Below are 20,898 nucleotides of genomic sequence, written 5' to 3'. Positions count from 1 at the left end.
GTGTATTTGTTTGCATGAGTGCGTGTGTGGATGCTAATTATTATTGAAATATCAGTTGCTTGTAGGGTTCAGGGGATCTCGTAGTCGAGCAGTCTCGACTAGAGCTTTCTTACTTGTTTACACTATTGTTCTCTTCGTAGCGAACTGTAACCATAATTAGCCTATAGACAACCATTATGTTTGCAAAGTGTTATGCTACCAGGTTCTACACAGACATATACTATGTATATATCTTTACAAAATAGTTGGAATAGAATGGGGAATAAAAGTTTCTGTTGAAATTCATTTGCATATCTTTTGTATTTTAATTGTTAAGACAGATTTGTTAAGTCCAGTTCCTTGTACACTTACAAAATATTTAGTTTGTATAATCTTGTTTGTTCGCCATGTTTTGTGTAAGCTGCATTTAGTATAAGCAAGCGTAGAGTATTTACAAGTGCTTAGGTACAAATAAAAATAGTTCATAATTAAAATTGAATTTGTAATTTATTTTTAAGCTTTGTGATTTAGTTTAAAAATCTAAATAAATTAACTGCATACTATTATAAAAATAGTCATAATAATAATAATAATATACTTAAGACAACTCGCTCAAAGTTGCGTCGAAATGCAAAAACCTAAATTAATTCAGGATTTCAGAATAAAAACTCTGCGCTCTCAATTTACACTTAAATTTTTCATTTTTTTCTTGTAAAATTTTTTTTAACATTTACGAAACAAATCACACACAATAAACCGAATATAATAAAATAAAATCAAGTCAAATGAAATGCAATAATTACACAAATAAATGATTAAATATAATGCTCTCTATACTATATATAGATAAACTTAACGCCTAGGATCTGGGTCTTTTTTTAGTCATATTCATCTCGAAAGAAAAACAAAATTGAATTTTGCTCTGCTCTGTATATGTAGTCTATATATATATCATATCCAGCGGCGATTTTTTTGCTGCATGTCTTTGGTGCCGCTTGGTCCATTATCCAATATACATATATCTCTATAGGTATATTAATATACGTATATATAGATGGATGCATATTTGGGAATGCCTTTCCAATATATATATAGAATTATACAAACTAAATAATCTATATAACGCGGCCGCTCCTTTTCTCCATTTCATACTTCTTCAGCTTCTTCTCTTCTGCTCTTCTATCTATATATATATATAACTATATATGATTATACATAGTTATTCTGAATTCGATGTTGCCAACATGTCTATTGGTTTTGTGAACGAGATTCGAACATCGCAGTCACATCGCGTATTGAGAATTGTGGTGAGATCTTTTCTCTGTTGCTGCAAATAGAAAAGTAGTAAAGGCGAGTTAATAATTGAAAAAGGACATAACTATAACTATTCATTAAATGGTATTCATTTTAAATTTAATTATGTGAACATTATACTTGCAATTTGATCAGCTGATATAAATATTTGTATATGTTACCATGAGCACAATAGAAATTGTGTTTCCCCTATTAACTTTTCTGATCTTCAATATGAACAAAAATCTATTATCTTACATCTGCTAACAGCTATCAAGTTAGCATCTGTTAAAATTAACATTTATTACTAACATCTATTAACAACCCAATTTCAGCTACTTACTTGACACTCGCATTGCTCTCTGTAGATGCTATGGGATGGGGCATGGAGTTCCTAGAGAGACGTTCGCGATTCCCGATGCCCCGCTCGAACTTTCCAGGCATCGTTGATGTGGTGATCGCTGTGATAACGGGCGCATTGTTCTGCGCATATTTCTGGGCAACCGACTTGACCGAATTGGATTGATTGGCCGCGCCTCCATTGGTGTTGCTGGCACTGCTGCTGCTGTTGGTGGTGTTAGTGTTGGTGTTGGTATCACAATTCTGATTTTTCTCGTCTGAGATGCTGCGCACACGATGCTGGGTGCTGTAGTCGATCTGCTGATGCAGCGTGCTCTCGGAGCCAGCGCCAGCGCGTGCCAGCTGCTTCAGATTCATATCCATGTCCTTTTGCAGCGAATGCATATCGCCGCGAGACTTTGACTTGACGCGCAGCGATTCGGATGCTTGGAAGTTGTCGTCCGCCGAGTTGAGTTCGGTTTTCGAGCGAGACTTGATGCTGTCTCCGTAATACTTTTGGGTCAGCTGCTGGCGGCGCTCCTCCTTAATCTTGTCGATGCGCTCCCGATCGAGGATCACACCAGTCAAGACGCTCTTGCGTCCGTTGCTTGTTGGCGGATTCAGTGGCACATTGTTCTGTTGTATCAGCGAAATGCGATTCTCAGTGGTGGGCGTGGTGATCTGCTGATCGGCCGACTCATTGTTGCGCTTCTGGCATATCTCCTCGGTGATGCTCATTCCTGGCAAACGCTTGGGCGGATTCAGCGTTTTCGGGCGCGTGAAATCAAAGCTCTTGCGCCGATTGTCCAGCTCTGACATTGGCAGCTGTGGCTGCTGCTGTTGCTGTTGCAGTTGCTGCTGCTGCTGCTGCTGGTTGCATGCAGTCAGATCCTGCAGCTGCTTGCCACCGAACTCGCGTACGAAGGCATTCTCATCCAGCGAACGCGTTATCTTCTGTGCGTTCGCATTGCGTTTCTTGAGCGGCACGGGCATCAGCAACGGCTTTGGCGGCATTGCCACGGGCGGCAGGCTGAGCTCATTATTGGGCTTTTTCATCGAGCCGCCGCGCTGGCTGAAGTCAAAATTTGGCAATTGTTCAACGGGCGAACTTTCAAATTTGGTTGCCAACTCCTTCACGCTGAACGACGGCGATTTGCTAGGCGGCAGCTGCTCCGAGTGCTCCAGCTGCTCTTGCTTTTCGTGCTCCATATTGTGCTCGACACTTGGCAAACTGTCCAAACTGTCTAGCTCAATGCGATCACAACTGGGCTGATGTTTCGCAACTGACTCCGAATTCAAACTCGAACCCGTCTCGAGCTCCAGTACGTCGTCGCTTGCTACGTTGAGTTTCATTTCCTCGCCGCGTAGATTCTCGTACACTGTTTTCGGCTTGCGCAGCTCAATGTTCTCATACAGAAGCTGCTCCTGGTCCCGCTGCCCCTCATCCTCATCCTCTTGTTCCTTTTGCAGCTGCAACAGCTGCTGCGCCATTTGCGCGCTGCCATCCTCCTCTTCAATCTGCTTCAGGCTCTGACCGTGTCGCTCGTTCAGCATCTGATTGACCTCCGTCACCGAGTTCCTGAACAGCTTCACCTGCTCGTACACAATATTCTCATCGAAATTTGTTTCCAACAGCAGCGCGGGCTTAGTCGGCGGCTTCTCCTTCTCTGGCGACTTGTACGTTATGCTAATAGTCGACTTGATAGGGCTGCTGACGGAAGCCGCCGGCAGAGGCTTGGCGGGCGACAGCGCGTTGCTGGGCGTCTGCTCAAAGTCCTCGTAGAGGGGCGAGCTCTCTTCGGTGGCCAGCAGCGAGTGCATGCTCAGGTGTCGCTGCAAATGCTGGTAGCCAAACTCGCTGGGAGTCACCGATTGACTAGTGTTGTCTGTGAGATTCGAGTTGTTCGGCGAGCTGGCAGCCTGCAGCAGCTCCTTGACGGGCAGTGTAGCACCTCTGCGCGGCTGCTGCTGCGGCTGCAAGTCGAGCGAAAGCTCACGTTTCAAGGCATGCATATCGCGCTGCTCCGGCTGAAACTGCAAGAGAGATAGAGAGAAATAAGGAGAGAGAGAGTGAGCATCCGGAATGTCTCTAAATTTCCATTGGATCTTACCTGCTGCTGCTGCTGACCCAGGCTCTCATGCGAGCTGCCCAGATAGCTGGCCGCATCTACTCCCAGCAGCAAGGGCTGCTGCTGCTGCTGCAAGTTGGAAGAGACGCCCGATATGCCCGACATTACGGAGTTCACCATCAGCGGCTCCATATCGTATTGAGGCGTGTTGACGGCCGAGCTATTCTCGGAGCTCTCCGTGTCGCACAGCAGCAGTGAGTAGCGTGGACTATGCGAAGGCGTCGTGGGCGTGGGCACAGGCAGCTTGCTGCCATTCCTGTAAGAGATTAGAGAGAATGCTCAATAACAATTCCCTATTAATAGAGCTAGCAACTCACTGCATAGTTCTGCTTGCTGTGGCCTCCGGCTTTGCGCCCTGCTGCGTGAAGGTGCCTTGGTAGCTGAAGCGCTCCTTCGCCGCCAGCTGCTCCTTCCGCTTCGCACCCAGCTGCACTGAGGGATAGCTGTAGCGCACAGCAGTCGAGGCGGCCGTGGGCGAGGGCAACGGCTGCGCACGCGCTGGCTTTGGAGGTGGCGGCGGCTGATGCACCTCGGCGCTGGCGAATTGCTGCTGCGGATGCTCCGGTGTGCCGCAGTCGATGAATTGTATATCCGAGAGCTGATCCTCAAGCTTATAGCGCTTGCAGCAGTTCTCGGCACCCGCGGGCTCATGGCCACAGCCTCCTCCCTGCTGCTGCTGTTGTTGTTGCTGCTGCTGTTGCTGCTGTGGAGCCACAGACTGAGGCAACGTGCGCGCTGCACTGGGCGACAAGAGGTTGAGACGCGGCTGCTTCTTGGGGCTGGGATTAACGCTGTTCGTCTGACTGGAGAATTCTTCAGGGCGCGCGCGCATTATGCGACGCGTTGCACAGCCCGTTGCAGGCGGCACATTCTCCTTGCCCACCCGCGGCGAGCTAACCAGCGATTCGCTCTCAGAGAAAATGCGCATCTCGGGCTCTTCGCGATCGAAGTTCAGGCCCAGCTCGGAGAGTTCACGCGACGGGCAGGTGGTCATGTGGCCACGCTGCGGCGACTGCAGCAGATCGAAGTAAGAGTCGTGCGAGACGCTGCGCGAATGGCCAACTGTGCGCAGACTATCAATCGAATTGGAGCGTATGCACAGCTCCATCGGCTTGCCGATGATGCCCAGCGCCGAGTCGCGGCGTGCATCGCGCGTCGTCTCCAGCAGTTCAATGGACTTGGGCTTGTCGTGCTTGGAGAGCTCCTTGCTAGCGTGGGAATGGGATGCCTGCACAAAGCAGACGCGCGTGGAGACATTTGCATCCTTGCTGCTTGCCCCGCCATCGATGATCAGCTTATGGCCTGGTTCGTTGCCCTGGCGCTGGCTGCGCGTGAATATCGACTTCCAAGAAGGAGTTTTGTCCGGCTTGCGCTTCTGCCAGCTGCGCGGCACAGACAGCACCGTATGATACTTGTCCGGCAGGCTGGACGGACCGCCGCCCACTTCAATGTAGGACCCGATGTTGGAGGCGGCTGCAGTGCTGTTGCTCATTATCATGTTGATTGGCAGCGACTGCTTCAGGTCTGTGCCGCACTCGATGCGCGAATGCCGCTCCTGCGCCTCCTCCAAACTGATCAGCTTCGCACCGCCTGTGCTGAGGCTCTTGGGCCGCTCCATCAGCCCCAGCGACTGGTCCTGTTCGCGCTGTTCCACCAGCAGACTCTCGCAGTCCGTCAGCGACTCCATGCGCAGCTCGCTCGGTGCAGCAGTCGCTGCGGCAGCTGCCGCTGCTGCTGCGTTGCCCACGATGCTTAGCCGGGCATTGTGATCCTCGAGCGCATCGAAGATGTTGTGACAGTTGCGTATCAGGTACTCGGTGACCACAGCCTGTACGCCCACGCCACGCAGTGCTGCCACGCCTCCCGATTCGAGGGCCGGCGAGCGCAGCAAATTGGGCGCCCAAACGATTGCCAGATTCTTGTCCGTCATCCCAGTCCGTTCGTGATGCTGCGATACCTTGTGCAAGTGCTCCGACAAGTACTTCAAAGTCCTGTAATGTGAAAGATGTTGTTATTAATGGTATTCTCAACTAAGCATGATTCCCTCGAAATCCTGAAAAAACGGTTACCTATAGTGCGGCGGAGGTAGCTTTAGCACCGTCTCCTTCATCAGACGCAGTCGCTCGTCCGCCTCGTCGGCCTTCACCTGGATAGCCTCTACGAAGTTGTCGTACAGCTGATAGGTGCAGAGCGGGTTGGGCAGCTCGCGAAAATACATTTTCAATAGAGAGCTGACCGCATGAATGTCCTGCTTCATCTCCGGGTTGCCTAGATCTGGAACGCGCTCCTCATCGAAGGCGCGCCGTAAACGCTGTATATTCGACGTGATGCCCGAGAGGCGATAGATGCCATCAATGACGCCATAGTTCTCAATGAATTCAGCGCAGGACCTCAACACCATGGGAATGTCCTGGCCACTGTTCAGCAGATGCTCCGACAGATCGCAGGAAAACACTCGCTCCCTGTAGATGCCGCTCTGCTTGAGGCGTCGTCGCGATGGACGCGACAAGATGAACGAACGGAAGAAGGCAATCAACTTTCCGTGCTTGCGCAGAACCGGCTTCGTGGGCGAGGCATCCAAGTGGCCCACCAGTGGAGCCGGCATTGGAAAATTCCTTGGCACCTTGTCGCCAATCGTGGCTACACACGACTGCGGGAAGAATCCCACTTCGTAGAGCGACTTTTGCAGGTGCGACTTCTTGCCACGCCACCAAATCGACTCCGCCGGACTGGGCATGTCGATGACGGATATCATGTCGCCCACCTCAATGTTAATCTCATCCGGTGCCTGCGCCTGGTAGCGACGCACGCCATAAGCAGCGCCCACAGCGGGCGTGTTTATTGTCCTCTGCGTTTCGCCATCGGCGAGGGGCAGTCGTCGGCCCTTGTTGTCCAGCTGAAGCCAGGTGAGTATGGTGCCACAGGTCAGCGAGTCGGATGCGATTTTCGAGAAGCGCTCCAAGTACTTGGCCACTGCATATTCCACATCCAGCTCCGACTGGAGATCCTCGTCTGCACCCAGCTCGCTCATATTGCGCAATCCGCTTATCTTGCGATCGTAGACACAGCGATGCAGCATCTCGTCCAGCATTTGCATATTCTCGAAGCTGCGTTTGATCAGAAATGGCTCGCAGCCCTGCGGACAGACGCGTATGATGAACCAACAGTTCTCAGGCGTGAACGCAGCAGACCGCATTGAGCTGTGTGCCAGCTCCCCACCAATCGACTGTGAGGCAATGCTGCTGCCCAGCTGCTGCTCCGACTTGTCATCCAGCAGCTGCACCGAGAGGGCGCCCAACTGCACGCGCTCGTAATGAAAGTGGGCGCACTCCTCCAGCTTGGGAAAGCGACACGATTTCTGCAAAACAAATGGAGCAGGCTATAGCATGAATTTCCTTTGATTAACTGTTTCTCTTACGCTGTTCAAGGGCTGCACGGCCATGTGCCTGCTGGGCTTGGGAGGCGCGGCTGTTGGCGGACTGCAGCTGGACTCTGTGGAGGCATTTGAGATTTGTGATGTGTTCATTGAGCCGAACATCTCCTGGCTGCTGCCCAGGCCCAGGGGCATGCCACTCGCCATCAGGCTGTCCACGGGCACAATCTTAAAATTCAGCTGCGCACTGATCGCAGCTGCCGGTGCATCTGTCTCGAAGGGCAGCACCGCCTCCCGGGAGCCAATCAATGACTGCTGCTGCAGCTCAGCGGAGGCGCTGGCGCTGGAGCTGGAGCTGTTGGCCAGCGCAAGCGAATGCGAATGCGCATGCAGCTGCGCAGCTAGAGCGCCGCTAACCTTCTCTGACATGGCTCTTGCTGACGGACTACACGGATTTCGTCATCTGCAATGCATGAAACATAAAGAATTCGTTAACAATGATAAAACTACAAGTTGGCGACCAATTGAGATATATATAGAGGTTATCACACATTTCACAGTCGTTTGCTTAGCTTCATGATTTCATCTTTATGTACAATTTGACTTTTCATCTCAACTCTCTCTCCTGTATGGTTAGTCTGATGAATTTAATATATATAGCAATATGAAATATAAGTTTCACATTTAGACGTCATTTCTCATTTATATTCAGTTTAAATATTAACTCGGTTCATATGCTATTAAGTTACTTGGAATATACATATATTGCAAATGCAAGTTCTTCAATATGCAAATACTTTACATCTATTGATCTGAATTTTAAAATTGAAAAAATTCTAACTCAACCATTTTGCTCATTATTCTCAACTTTACATATATTATGTTTGAATATATGATTTTTATACCCTGAACCCATTGAAAATGGGAAATAAGGGTATAATGGTTTTGTTAAAAGTATGTAACAGGCAGAAGGAGGCGTGGCAGACCCCACAAAGTATATATATTCTTGATCAGGACGACAAGCTGAGTCGATTTGGCCCTGTCCGTCTGTCTGTCCGTCCGTCCGTCCGCATGTATGAACGCGTCGATTTCAGAAGATATAAGAGCTAGAGACTTCAACTTTTTTTTAAAATGTCCGTATATATCACGCGCAGATCGAGTTTATCACTAAAAAACGATAACTCATTCCGATATTTTTTTATCGATAAAAAACCTTATCGAAGATCACTTAAATAATTATATCTCCTACATCTTTCAAGCTAGAGTCTCCAAATTTAAAATGTATATTAAGATGAATTTTATACAATTTCGGTTTTTGTTAAAATTTACCCCCCACACCTAAATTCACCCCCTCACCCTCATCTTTGTAAAAGTCGTATATCAAATACTAGAGACTTGAGCTTCGGTATACACATACATTTTAACATTATGATTACGTTCTGAAAGTTTCATTACGATCGTACGTCTAGAAATTAAATTATTCAACAAATAAGTTTTCATTATATTGCCAACACTGCAGCGCAACCCAAGCGCAATCGCCTGTATATGTGAGTGTGTGTATGCGTGTGTTTGTTTGTATGCGTGTGTGTGTGCGTGTATTTGTATGTATGCGTGTGTGTGTGTGTGTGCGTGTGTGTTTGCTAATAATTTTTGAAATATCAGTTGCTTGTAGGGTTCAGGGGATCTCGTAGTCGAGCAGTCTCGACTAGAGCTTTCTTACTTGTTTTATGTTAAACAAGTTATCTGCTACGTTTAACTAGTTTTACATAATTTTGAAAGTTAAACGATTTCTAATAATTAACAGAGCTAAGTTAATAAACAACTCTTATGACCTCAAGTCGAATGTGGCTTTGGCTAGCCTATGGCCCGGCCCTGCTCCCTTCACACATGACACTCCGGCAATAAATTTCCAATTACTCATTGAGATTTCCGAGCTATTTTATAGGGGCACACACACACATACATGTACACGCATAGATATACAAAGGTACATGTGTAAGAATTGTTATTGTATAAAAATAATGACGGAAACCGTCGAAGGTGGACCCTCATAGAATACTTGCATGACTCTCAACTCAACAGCTACCCAAAGAGCTTTTGTATAGTGTGCAGACTGTTTTACACTGTTAAAAATAATATTGCAGTTTCTTAAAAAAAAAGCTGCCTAAGAATATTCATAGAAAGTTGTTGAATAAATAAATAAAATATTTTTTTAAAATCTTGCGTTTGAATGCTTGGCTTACTGCATGCTGAGCACATTTAATTCAATTGAATTTATTTTGAATATTTTTCTAATGTATATTATTATATATGTATATTCTGTTTTATTTCATTCATTCTGATATTATACTTCATTGCGAATAGTCGTATAAAAGTGTGGTATACTATTTATAGGAAATAATTTAAAGTTAATGGATAATCCTACATATACATACATATATTAGAACTGGCACAAAAACTTTGACTTATCTGAATTTAATCAAGTTTTTGTGCGAATGTTTGCGTAATTTGTGACACTGTAAGCTATGAGCGGCTGTTGGCGTTTACTTTCTAACAACACGCACGTATTTACGAATACGAATATGTGTATGTATATGCGTGTATATATGTATATATTTTATCAATTACCGCAAGCCGTGTTCTACTTTCAAAACTCTCTATGGGCAAATGCTGTGAGCCGTGTCTGGAATTCCTTTATTTGGAATAAGGCCATTGGCTCAGACTTAAGGATGTAGCACACTCACTCGCACACCCATATTTATATATATATATATATATATATATATATATATATATATATATATTGTATCTAATTGAGATATATATATATTTGAGAGTATATCCCATCTATAAGCAGATACGATAAATATTTATAAGCAACCAGTTGGCAGCGCCGCCTAGCGGCAGTTCTGATTTACAGGCGACACCAAATGCATGCATTTAAACTTTCATAAATAAAGCTGGCAGAATGGTGCGGCGGGGCGAGGCAGAGAGTACTGCACTCGGTGTCTGCGACTGACTCTGAGACGCACGCAAAACTGAACGAGAGATAGAAAAAGAGAGAGAGAGCTAGAGTCTAAGAGAGAGAGATGGGCATACAAAGACTAGAGGCGGCGAAATCGCAGCAGCAGAGCGAGACGGAAACGAGTTTGAGCAGTGGATCGAAGGGGGTCGGTGCGGCGCCTGGCAGTGGACATCGGACTGCAGCTGCATGGCTGTGTGTGTGAAAGAGAGGCATTGAGTGGGGGGGCCGGCTTGGTTTATCAAATGCAACAAACTATTAAAATCGTTGACGCTAACGGTCCGAAAATGCAGCACATAAAGAAATACAAAATGGACAACAACAACCACAACGTGTGCACATAAAATGTCGTTAAACGAAATAAACAATTTGGTAAAAACAAACGGCGAAACGAGCTGGGAAATTGGAAACAACGAAAAAAAGAAGCAAAAAGCAGCGCAGACAAAAAGAGACAAAATGAAAACACAAGAAATGAGCATCGATCAATGCGGTCAAATGTAGCTGTAAAAAAACGGGATATGGGATAAAATCATGAATAAGCACGTTAGATTAAGCATTATTAATGATATCTCATTCAGCCCATTGTACACTATACGGTTTGATTGTTTCTGATACCATTTAGGGTCGTTCTGCGCTAATCTCTAATGAACTTAAGTAGCCCCATTGAATAGTAGAATGAGTGAATCGGGGAGGGATCTTTATATTGATATACATATAGAATCTTATGTATCTTTTATAATATGCTATCGTCGACATAAGATGTTTTATTGCTTTATAAAGACTTACTATGATGTAACGGTGTTCGTATTGGAATAATAATTGGGTGATTGTTAAATCAAAGTTAAATACACTAATATACACAAATACATATAATGTATAGTAGTATAATGAAAAATACATATGCATATGTATTTATTTTTTGTAATTTTTCAATGAAATGTTTACATATACATTTCATATTCGTATACAGAATAAATCATAATAAATAAATTGAAAAACTTAAGTAATATTAACAAATAGACCTTAGATTATTTATATGGTGTTTTCACAGGATCGTTATGGTTGTTTATATTTGATTTACGTGGATATCTGATCTATGATGATTTATTCTCCAATAAATGGCCTATAAAAAGCCATCAGCACACAGATTGTTCAACTGCTCGTAAGATTTTCAGTTCATTGATCTTGACCAATAAAAGTTGGTCATGATCGGCTGAACTGTAAGTACAGTTCATAATTAATAAATCCTAGTGGTAAAAATTCAGTTAAAGTTAAAAATCCTACATTAAAATTGTATATGTACGTAAGATATAAATACATATGGCTAGAAATATTATATCAACTGCATGTGCCTTACGATATTCAATATGCTCGACCAACTGTTTTTCGTTTCCTCAAATGTTTTTCTGTCTTTCAATTCACAATTTGTATTGCTGCAATTGTCATAATCGGTTTTTTTTCAGTTATTTCATGCATATATATCAAATGAATTTTATGACTCGCCTTGGCAATGTTGCGCTTGATTAGCTGTTGCAGTTGTTGTTGTTTGGGATGTTGCAATCGGCAGTTGCAGCTAAGCTTTAGCTGCAAAGATGAAGACATTTTCCCAGGCAAAAGACCGCATCGAAAAACGAACCCAATTGGCCAATGGTCAGCCGAATCATGTACCTCACTTTCTCCAATCAATTAAGCCCCATGTACACTCGCTGTGTATCTGTATCTGTGTCTGTATCTCTCTCTCTCTCTGTGTTTTTGATATCAATCGGCCTGCAGCCTCTGTAGACTAATTAAAGCTATGAAATAACTTAATATTGAACAATAGTTGATGGCTTTTTAATAGTCAGGTTTTTACTTTTTTTTTTTTATCTCTCACGACTGACCCAATTGAGACAAGTAGAAATGCATCAGATTACAAGAGTTGCCTGACAGATACTCTGTAATTATAAACGTTACAACTATAAGTATTAGCTGAAAAAATCACAGTATCCAAAATTAGATCAGAATCAGGAGAATTTTGAAAAATTAATTAATAATAATAAATAGAGACAAGAATTTGCTTTAATACCACCCTTATCAAGTATCACACACAAATTAAATAATGTTTCTTTTAGAGATAATTTTTCTATATGGAATATATACCCTATGTACTCAATAATGCCATTAATTATCCAGTTCCAGCACAGATCTAGATGAAACCAGCATTTACCGTTTAGCTGTAAGCTGGATAGTCTTCATTGGTGCTTCTTATAGTAAGCCAGCTTTAAATTTAATAGGCTGACTATGAAATATCCTTTAATAATAATCTGGGAACTCTTTAGTGTTGTCTACTCTAGAAACTTATTTGGTTTCTAAATAGTACTTACTGATTGCAGGGTATACTAAAAAATAAAACAATAAGCTAGTATAGCCCGTTAGTGCTTACCTTCTACAGGGTATACGCGCATGAAAACCGCTTTGGCTGCTGGACTAAACTCAATTGAATCAAGCTGAGCTGCTGTGCGTGCGAGTGTATCTAAGTGTGTTGAGATACCTAGGCTCGCATTTAATAAATGCACATTGCACACACACACACACACACACACAAACACATATTGTCTGTTGCAGACAGAGGCTTGTGCTAATTTATGACACTAACTGGGTCACAACTGCCTCTGTTGGCGTTTCTAGAGCGAGAACAGATAGACAGACAGACATACAGACAGACAGATGGACTAACAAATGATGTTGCGAACCATAAAAGACTAGCACACATACATGTATGTAGTATATAGTGTCGATGGCATGCATAACGTGCCCAACTTGGTTGTCAGTCAGTTAGTCGGTCGACGGCTCATCTGGCTGCTGAGTCCCTGACAAGCTCAACAAGTGCAACACAATGGAAGAGCAGCTCCTCCCAGAGGAAGTGGGAGGAGTCGAAACCACATCCCAGCAGATTAGAGCTAGGGGAAATGCGGCGCTGTGATTCTAGTGCATTAAGTGTTAATGGCTTCTAGGAAACGGAGCAGCAAAAAACAAGAGCACATACTAAGATCTGCACAGCGTGAGAAATAAACAGCCGCTGATTAAACGAAAGCTGAAACTAATAAGCTGATAACATTGTTAACTTTTCGGTTTTCATTTTATATTGCTTACACTTTATGTAAATTTTTTGCGGAATATTAGCCATATAGCTTAAAAAGATCTTGAGAAGAAAGTCTAACTTACCTTAAAGATCTTAAATAAACTAAATGAAAAGTATAAATGATATTATCAAGTATTTTGTTTAAAGAGCATAAATGTATTCTAAAATTTAGGTTAGAGAGAGTTCAAAATAATCTAAATATATTTCTGTCCAACATCTCAACAATATAAGATCCTGAGGTATATAAAAGTCATAAATCCATAATTTATTAACTAACTATATAAGTCTTAAGTGTTAGAGAGAGCTCCAAATAATATTGAGAAGTGAAACCTTGTCTTCGAAATTTTAGATCAACGGGTCAATAAAGTCCGGGCCTATGAAGGTAACCCATTTTATATTTCGTTATTCGGCATGATTAGGTAATATAATGATCAATGGAGTAGCTGAGCCTTAGTCTTTTATTTAATGCTCGGTTTAGTTGGTTTATTATACCCTTTGATAATAATTAATAATAGAACCATGATGAAGATCTCAGTCGCATTTCGAGCGGACTTTATTACAATTACTTTAATTGCCGCACAATATGGCGTAATTATGCCCGTTGCTATAAATACGTATGTATGTATGTATATATTAACACTAGCCAAGCGATGACTGATGGCTTCAGTAAATGATTCACACAACGGCCAATTAAAATTATATTTATACAAACTATATGCTCTGCCACAGCATTACAATTGAATACAATGCGAATTTCAAATTTCTCATGGACAATGACTAATGAGTGCGCATAAAAAGTCATTAAACTGACCAACTTCAATGACTACACTATATACATACTATTTATATGGCTAAGTATGTCTTGCCTATGGGCCAACTATGTCTTGCAACCCACTGAAAGCCGAATTGTTGCTCCAAGGCTGCTTTAATTCCGGTTCCATTGCCGAGCTACTGGTTGCTTATCTCTCTTTTGCAACTCGCTCGGCGCTGAGTCGCATGAATCTGCTCAGCAGTTGACAGAGTGGAGATCCGAGAATTGAGACCTGAGACCTGAGACCCGAGACTCGAGTCGCGGCACTTGCCAGTCGCGAAATCTGATCTGATTGTCTCTTACTGACTCACATTTGTGCATTTGTTTACATATCAGCCTCAGCCTTTTCCGAGGGAGCTTTTGTGTCGTGCCCCCTCCAGCTCTTTGACGGGCTGACTCACCCATAAGCCCGCCAAAGGCTGCGGCCGGGGAGGGGGCATGCCCTGTAATTAGTTTAAATGTAGCTGCACATTAGTCAACACTGGCAATCGCTTTCGTTGCGTTTATTTTTAGTTGTGGCCGCCCGCCCAGCCAGCCAGCGACCCAACCAGGCAAGCAGTCAACCAACACTTTAGCCAACTCTCTCATTACAGACATACCTCGTAATTGCGCAGCTTTCGACTTCCGGTCACATAACACAGGTGCAGCCGCAAATCGTTTGAATTGAAAGCCCCAAACTACTGCTTCAAACAACGAACGTTGCATGCCCTTGCTCACTGACATACTCAATTGCAGCAACAGTTACAGGCAAGAGTTTATGATTTTCTGCTGCGAAAATACATAGTTTTGAATGTGAACCTCATTAGCTATTTATGGATTATGAATATGAACAAATACGATATTAATATGCGTGAAATCTTCTATTCAAATTGTGAACTTTGAGCATATGATTCAAATTTTATCTGATCAACAATGATAGAGAAACAAGTAGGCCATTCCTATTGTTTACTAATTTTAATTAATATCCGAGATCTGTTATAAGCAAATTCGCTGATTGGAATATACATAAATATGTAAATCCCAAATAATACATGTAAAACAACAGTTTATGTGAAAACGATTTGGCGAAGCAGTTTATTGAATGATATCAAAGATTTCAAAACCCAAAATATGCTAACATATTGATCCTGAACTAATTGAGCAGAATTTAAAAAACCTTAATTTTTTTTGGAAAAAATTGTCATTCATAGAGATGCATATAAAAATAAAATAAAATAGAATATTTTATCAATAAAAATAGTTAAGAATATCTACTCTACAAAATAGCTACATATTAGATATTCTCAAGTATTTGTACTAATAAAAATTTCATTGTACAGCATTTTTACATATGTACATATTTCTCCGCCTGCTATATAGAAATGTAAGACTAAAAGCGAAATCGTTATGTTTTTCATGTTAATCTTCAGACGTTGACATTTTATGCAGAATTTCGCCGGGGCTCTAAAAGCTAGGCTAAGCGCTTTGAGCCATAAAACCTAACCTAATGTCATTTAACGACGCTGACGTCGTCGCTGCCGTCGCAGTCGCAGTCGCTGCTCGCGTCAGCGCCGACATTTGGCGCGGCTTCAGCCGAGCGCACAGGTACACACAAGACTTTTTAATGGAAGTGAAAGTTTTTGCGCGAAGCCAGTGTCTAAAAAAAGCATATAAATACAAAAAAAAAAAAAAAAAAAAAAAAAAAAATTGCCCAGCACACATGCCGCATATCTAAATAGTTTTTATTTGCATTTGCATTTTTATATATTTTGTATTTTTCGGGTTTTTGGTTTTTATTGGAGCTTTTAGCGCCAGCAGGCCAATAATGAAAATGAAAATAAATAAACAACAAATTAAGTGTACAATAAAACTGCACATTAACAAATATGCGAAACAGCTGCTGGACTAATGCGTGAACCAAAATATATTTAGAAACAAACGACAGCAAACATTTGCATTTCTTTTTAAACAAAGTTGAATAGAACGCGCAGGAAATTAAATAAAACAATGCGAATGCGAATGCGAATGCGAATGCCAATACGAATGAATGAAAGTTGAGCCATGCCTTATGGTTGTATCAAATGCCCTGTTTATTCAGGCACACTATACTTTAGACTCTAGATATAAATATATATGCACATATACATATATGTAGGCATAAATATTTCAATAATTCGTACGAGAAATTTCAGTTTCATTTGTTTTCGCCATTTGCCGTTTATTTGTTGCTGGCATTTCAGTGGATGCTATGTTTAGATATCTGTCAATACGAACTTTAGACAGGAATTTACAAAAATAGAACTGCGTACTCTTATACGCTGAGTTTACACACCGCATTTACAGGTTGAAATGCGTTTGGGAAAAGGGTTTATTTCCATTCTAAAGAAAATATAAGAAATCTTACATAAAATTTCAGGGCTGTTGAGAAACAGGTGAACAGCAATCTGATCATATAGGGATGATCTTGATGATTCTATAAATTTCATCCCTATAAAAAACATGTTTTTTCATGCAATAATTCGGTTCTAAGAATTAATATAGATAGGAATCAACTTGAAAGAAAAATAATATCTAGATAAACTGATTTATCAGTCAAATGATTTTTCGTGGCTTCAAATATGCAAATTCTATATATAATATTTATGCTTCTTAATTCAAAATCTTCAAATTATTTAGTTTCCTTTGTAAATGGAGGGTCATATCTATCAGATTTCAATCTTTATTGAATATCAAAGCGCTATGCGTGATTCACTTGTAAATGCTGATTAGTTTATCAAAGAAAAGTGTAGATAGTGTGTCACATGCAATGAGTCATGGTGAAAACCTGAACTGAATGCCAAAAATGTAGCTCGCAGTAGGTAGCATATGCTTAGAGATATAGAATATATTATATATATTGAATGCATTATAGTGCTTATTTGGCATGCAAGGCAAATAAGCTGATAAATGAGGTTCACATTTGTAGGCTCTGCAAACATCTCAATAATACGTGATTGTATGGAGTCTATAGATAAAGTATACCAGTAATTTTTATCACTAATCACTAGCGAAATTTCTGAAACTGAACTAGGTTTAGAAAGTGAATGAGATGTTATGTAAGCGAATTATAAAAGGCTCACATTATTATCGATAGTAATTGACTTGTAACTATTAAATATAATAAATAAATACTGAAGGAATAAAATGTTTATATGTCAAATTTATTTGAAATTCTTATTTTAAAAACAATTTTATATTTATTTGGGATTTCTTATTTATTTATATTGATTGTATTTAATAATTCATGCTTACTTTTATTTTTTTATTAACAAACTTATTAATGTCATATTTTTGTTCAATATTATTCTTACTTTTTTTAATGAGTAAAATTTAAAATTTTACACAAAGTATTTCCGAAAGATTGTTACCAAAATTTTTAAACTGTCTGAGTGATATAAGACGTTATTTGCAATCAAATTCATATTAAATAATTTAAATATAAATATTCATTTATTTCGATATACTAAACATTTGTAGGTACTGTAGTTTACAATTCTGGAATTCGAAATTGAAATTTCAGCACTTTGTTTCTAGGGCGCAGTTCATCAAACAACACACAAAAACTCGTCAGCTCGATCATCAGCAACAATAAATATTATGTTATTCGTTTTTTGTTTCATATGACTGCTGACAACAACAGCAACAAGAATAAACAAACAGCAGTTGTCAGTTTCAATTTAAGTCAATTGAGCTCAATTATTTGATACGCAGATGAAAAACCCCGCGCGCCGCTAGTTTCTGTTTTCATATGTGGCGTCTGTGTGTGCGCTTGTTGGTGTGTATGTGTGTGTGTGGGCTTAGCTGGTATGTGGCCCTCGAAAATGTTTTAGAATGTGGGCGTGGCCAGAGCTAGAATTTACATGCTGTAAACAGTAAATAATATGCAAAATCGCGCAATGCGAGGCACAGGTGTAAACAAAAACAACAACAACAACAACAGCAAACTTGGCAACAAGACAAGACCCACAACAGCAACAACAACAATAACAGCAGCAAAAAACGGGTGTAAAGTCATTTTTTGCACTTGCTTGTTATATATCCTGTAAGATATATTAAATGGGGTATACATGGCATAAAGTGCAAAAGAGAAATAATCGTATAAGAGAATTTCAGAAATGGAAACCAATCATTAAAAGTTTCCGGTTGATAATGCAATTCAATATTATTTTTGAAACAATGAAGTTTGATACTAAGAATGCAATAAATAGATCACTTTAGGGGAGGGTATGAAAAAATTAATAATCTCAATTAATTTTATAAATTTGAATAAAATCTTATAAACAATATTTATTTATTTATTTAGCAAAGTGAAATTTTAATGCACATTATTTATTCCCTTTTTTAATGTTCTCTTATATTACCTCATTTCACACTCTAGGGTATGCTTAAGTCGAGCTTACTCGCACCAACTCTTACTTGTTTTGACTGTAGTTTTTTCTGCTGCTGCTTCTTTGGTTGTTGTTTTCTGCTTTTTTGTAAGCCACAACGAAACAGATGTTACCCAGAGCACCGCCAGCAGCAGCAGCGGCAGCAACAGCCAGTTGGTCAGTTATTGGCCTAAAGCAAGGGTTATTCGATGCCAGCCAAAACACAACAACAGCAGCAAATAGTAGTAAGTGTGGGCGTGTATGTGTGAGTGTGTGAGCGGATGTTTGAGTTGAGTGCACAGCTACCGAGGCGCAACGGAATTAATCGAACCCTATGCGCACGTTATGCTTCAAACACGAGCCAAGCACACACACGCACATATATATTTATATATATATATGTATATACATATATGTTGCATCTGTAGTTATCTGGCAACTTGACACGTTTCGGTCTGAAGGCAGTTTTCATCGCTGTGGCAGCTATAAAAATGTGCCATAATCGTGCGCAGTCGCAGCGCGAATCTTTGGCTCGAGCAGACGTGAGGCACATAATAATAACAGTACTTGTTATACGTTATATCGTATATAACATATAACACAAATACAGCATAATGAGAAAGCTTGCCCAAAAAAACTATATATATTTATGTATATGTAAATAGTATAAAAGAAAATGGGGAAAAAATAAGACAGCACAATTAGAAATCGAAGAGAAACAAAAGTTGAGCACTGACGAACGGCAAATACTCTTTAAGGGCATTTTCTTTTATCTTGCACCCTGTGACGATCTTCAACTGATTCGATTTTTTGCTTATATGCAATAATTATTGTACAGTCTGCAGGGTTAAACAAGTTTTTGAAAGGGGTTGAAAGTTATAAGAAACAACTTATTCCATCTTAATCCCTGCGCAAAGAATATGTCCACAAAGATCCGGTAAATTTTTTAGTGTAAAAGTAAAGTAACTCTTGCCACAAAGAGGAAAGGCTTTGCAACAGGAGCTGGATTTTTTTTATTGTATTTGTTTTCTTTATTTTGGGAAAGTAACGCGGTGACTTGCTGTGCACAGACAGAGACGATGAAAAGAGAGGAAAGGAGGACAACGGTTGGCGCAACTGGAGCTGCTGGTGAATTCAATGTCACGCAGTTTTCTTTTTTTATATGATTGTTTTATGACTACTTCCGCGGCGTTGTGTAAAGGAAACCCACAACTAACTAAAGTATGGCCACACCTAAGCCAAAGCCTCGAAAACAAGTAAAAGCTAAAACAAAAACAAAAAACAGTGGAATGAACAACATGCATGAGGAGGAGAAGGAGCAAGCAGTCGGGCGGCATTTACAGCGCGAAATGGGGTGGAATGTGTTAAAACAGATAGAAAGACAGACAGCGCTAGAGGAGGAACGAGGAGGAGGGGGCAGACAGGCCAGCAGGCAGCAGGCATATGGTGGAGTTGTCTCAGGTGTGAGTGTAAGTGTGACCAGCGGGGTGACATAAATGTAGTGTAACAGCAACAAAATAATACGCGTACAAACACACACACATCATCATCTATATACACAAGTATATTTGCCCTTTTACATACCAGCAGCAGCAGCAGAAATAAAAGCAAAAGGCAAAATGCGTACATTATGCGAGCGGCGATCCATGCGTGGGAATAGGAGACACACAGAGAGACAGATATATAGGGAGAGAGAGTGAGAGTAAGAGGCGACAAAAACGTATGACGAAAGCGCACACAGAAGCTGTGGGGGGGAGGGAAGATGTTGACCCTCCTTAAAATGGGGCGTTGTTGTAATACTCTGTAACGGTTATTTGCTTCATTTTGTTTTTGCTGTATTTGACACACAATTCGCACTGATGGGAAAATTAAAACAATAACACAATTAATCCAGACAGCGTTTTGAAATGCTTGAGAGTAGCAGAAAAACAAGCGTCTATTATTTATTATGCCTTCTTTAGTAATACACATACACTGACACACATTTTTAAATAGAAGAAGAAATACATTTCTGCTGCTGCTGTGAGCAGCATATCTTTTTTCTTTTGCTTTTCACACACTCACACTGGCACAAACGCACATACATACACTCGCACACAAGTACAGGGGCCAAGCGCACAAACCCACTCACACTTACGGACTCATACACATATTGGCAGACATGCTAGTTCAACGACGGCTTATTTGATAAATTGAACAAACATTAAACACACCTTATTTGTACATTGAAGCACTTGCATATAATTGTAATTAGATTACAACATCTCAAGCAGTTTTCACTAGCAAAAATTTTGCAGGCTTTTCGATTGGAAACGCGAAAACAAAAATTGCGGCGCACGCATGAACGACCACCGAACCGACGACGACCAACTAAAAAGTACTACTGACCGTGGTGTGACCAAGTTCCACTAAACGATACCTACTCGTTCGTATAGTGTTGCACAAC

The 20,898-nt window shown here is 41.3% G+C and overlaps 1 protein-coding gene across 1 annotated transcript; it reads right to left on the bottom strand.

The window, feature by feature from the left end:
* Positions 1-467: 467 nt before the first annotated feature.
* Positions 468-20,848, bottom strand: CdGAPr (GTPase-activating protein CdGAPr). The gene is made up of 7 exons (XM_089256980.1): positions 20,666-20,848; positions 7,159-7,576; positions 5,810-7,098; positions 4,058-5,731; positions 3,723-3,996; positions 1,616-3,645; positions 468-1,306 (listed from the first exon to the last, which is right to left on the bottom strand). Exons 2-7 carry the CDS (start codon positions 7,540-7,542, stop codon positions 1,228-1,230), a joined length of 5,730 nt encoding a protein of 1,909 aa, XP_089113106.1. The 5' UTR covers positions 7,543-7,576; positions 20,666-20,848; the 3' UTR covers positions 468-1,227.
* Between the last annotated feature and the right edge of the window lie 50 nt (positions 20,849-20,898).

Source organism: Drosophila navojoa, chromosome 3 (assembly GCF_054131105.1).
Source record: "Drosophila navojoa isolate 15081-1374.11 chromosome 3, UAZ_NAV_1.0, whole genome shotgun sequence".
Taxonomy (NCBI): Eukaryota; Metazoa; Arthropoda; class Insecta; order Diptera; family Drosophilidae; genus Drosophila; species Drosophila navojoa.
The sequence above is the reverse complement of the archived record's forward strand: the minus strand, read 5'-3'. Positions and strand labels throughout refer to the sequence as shown.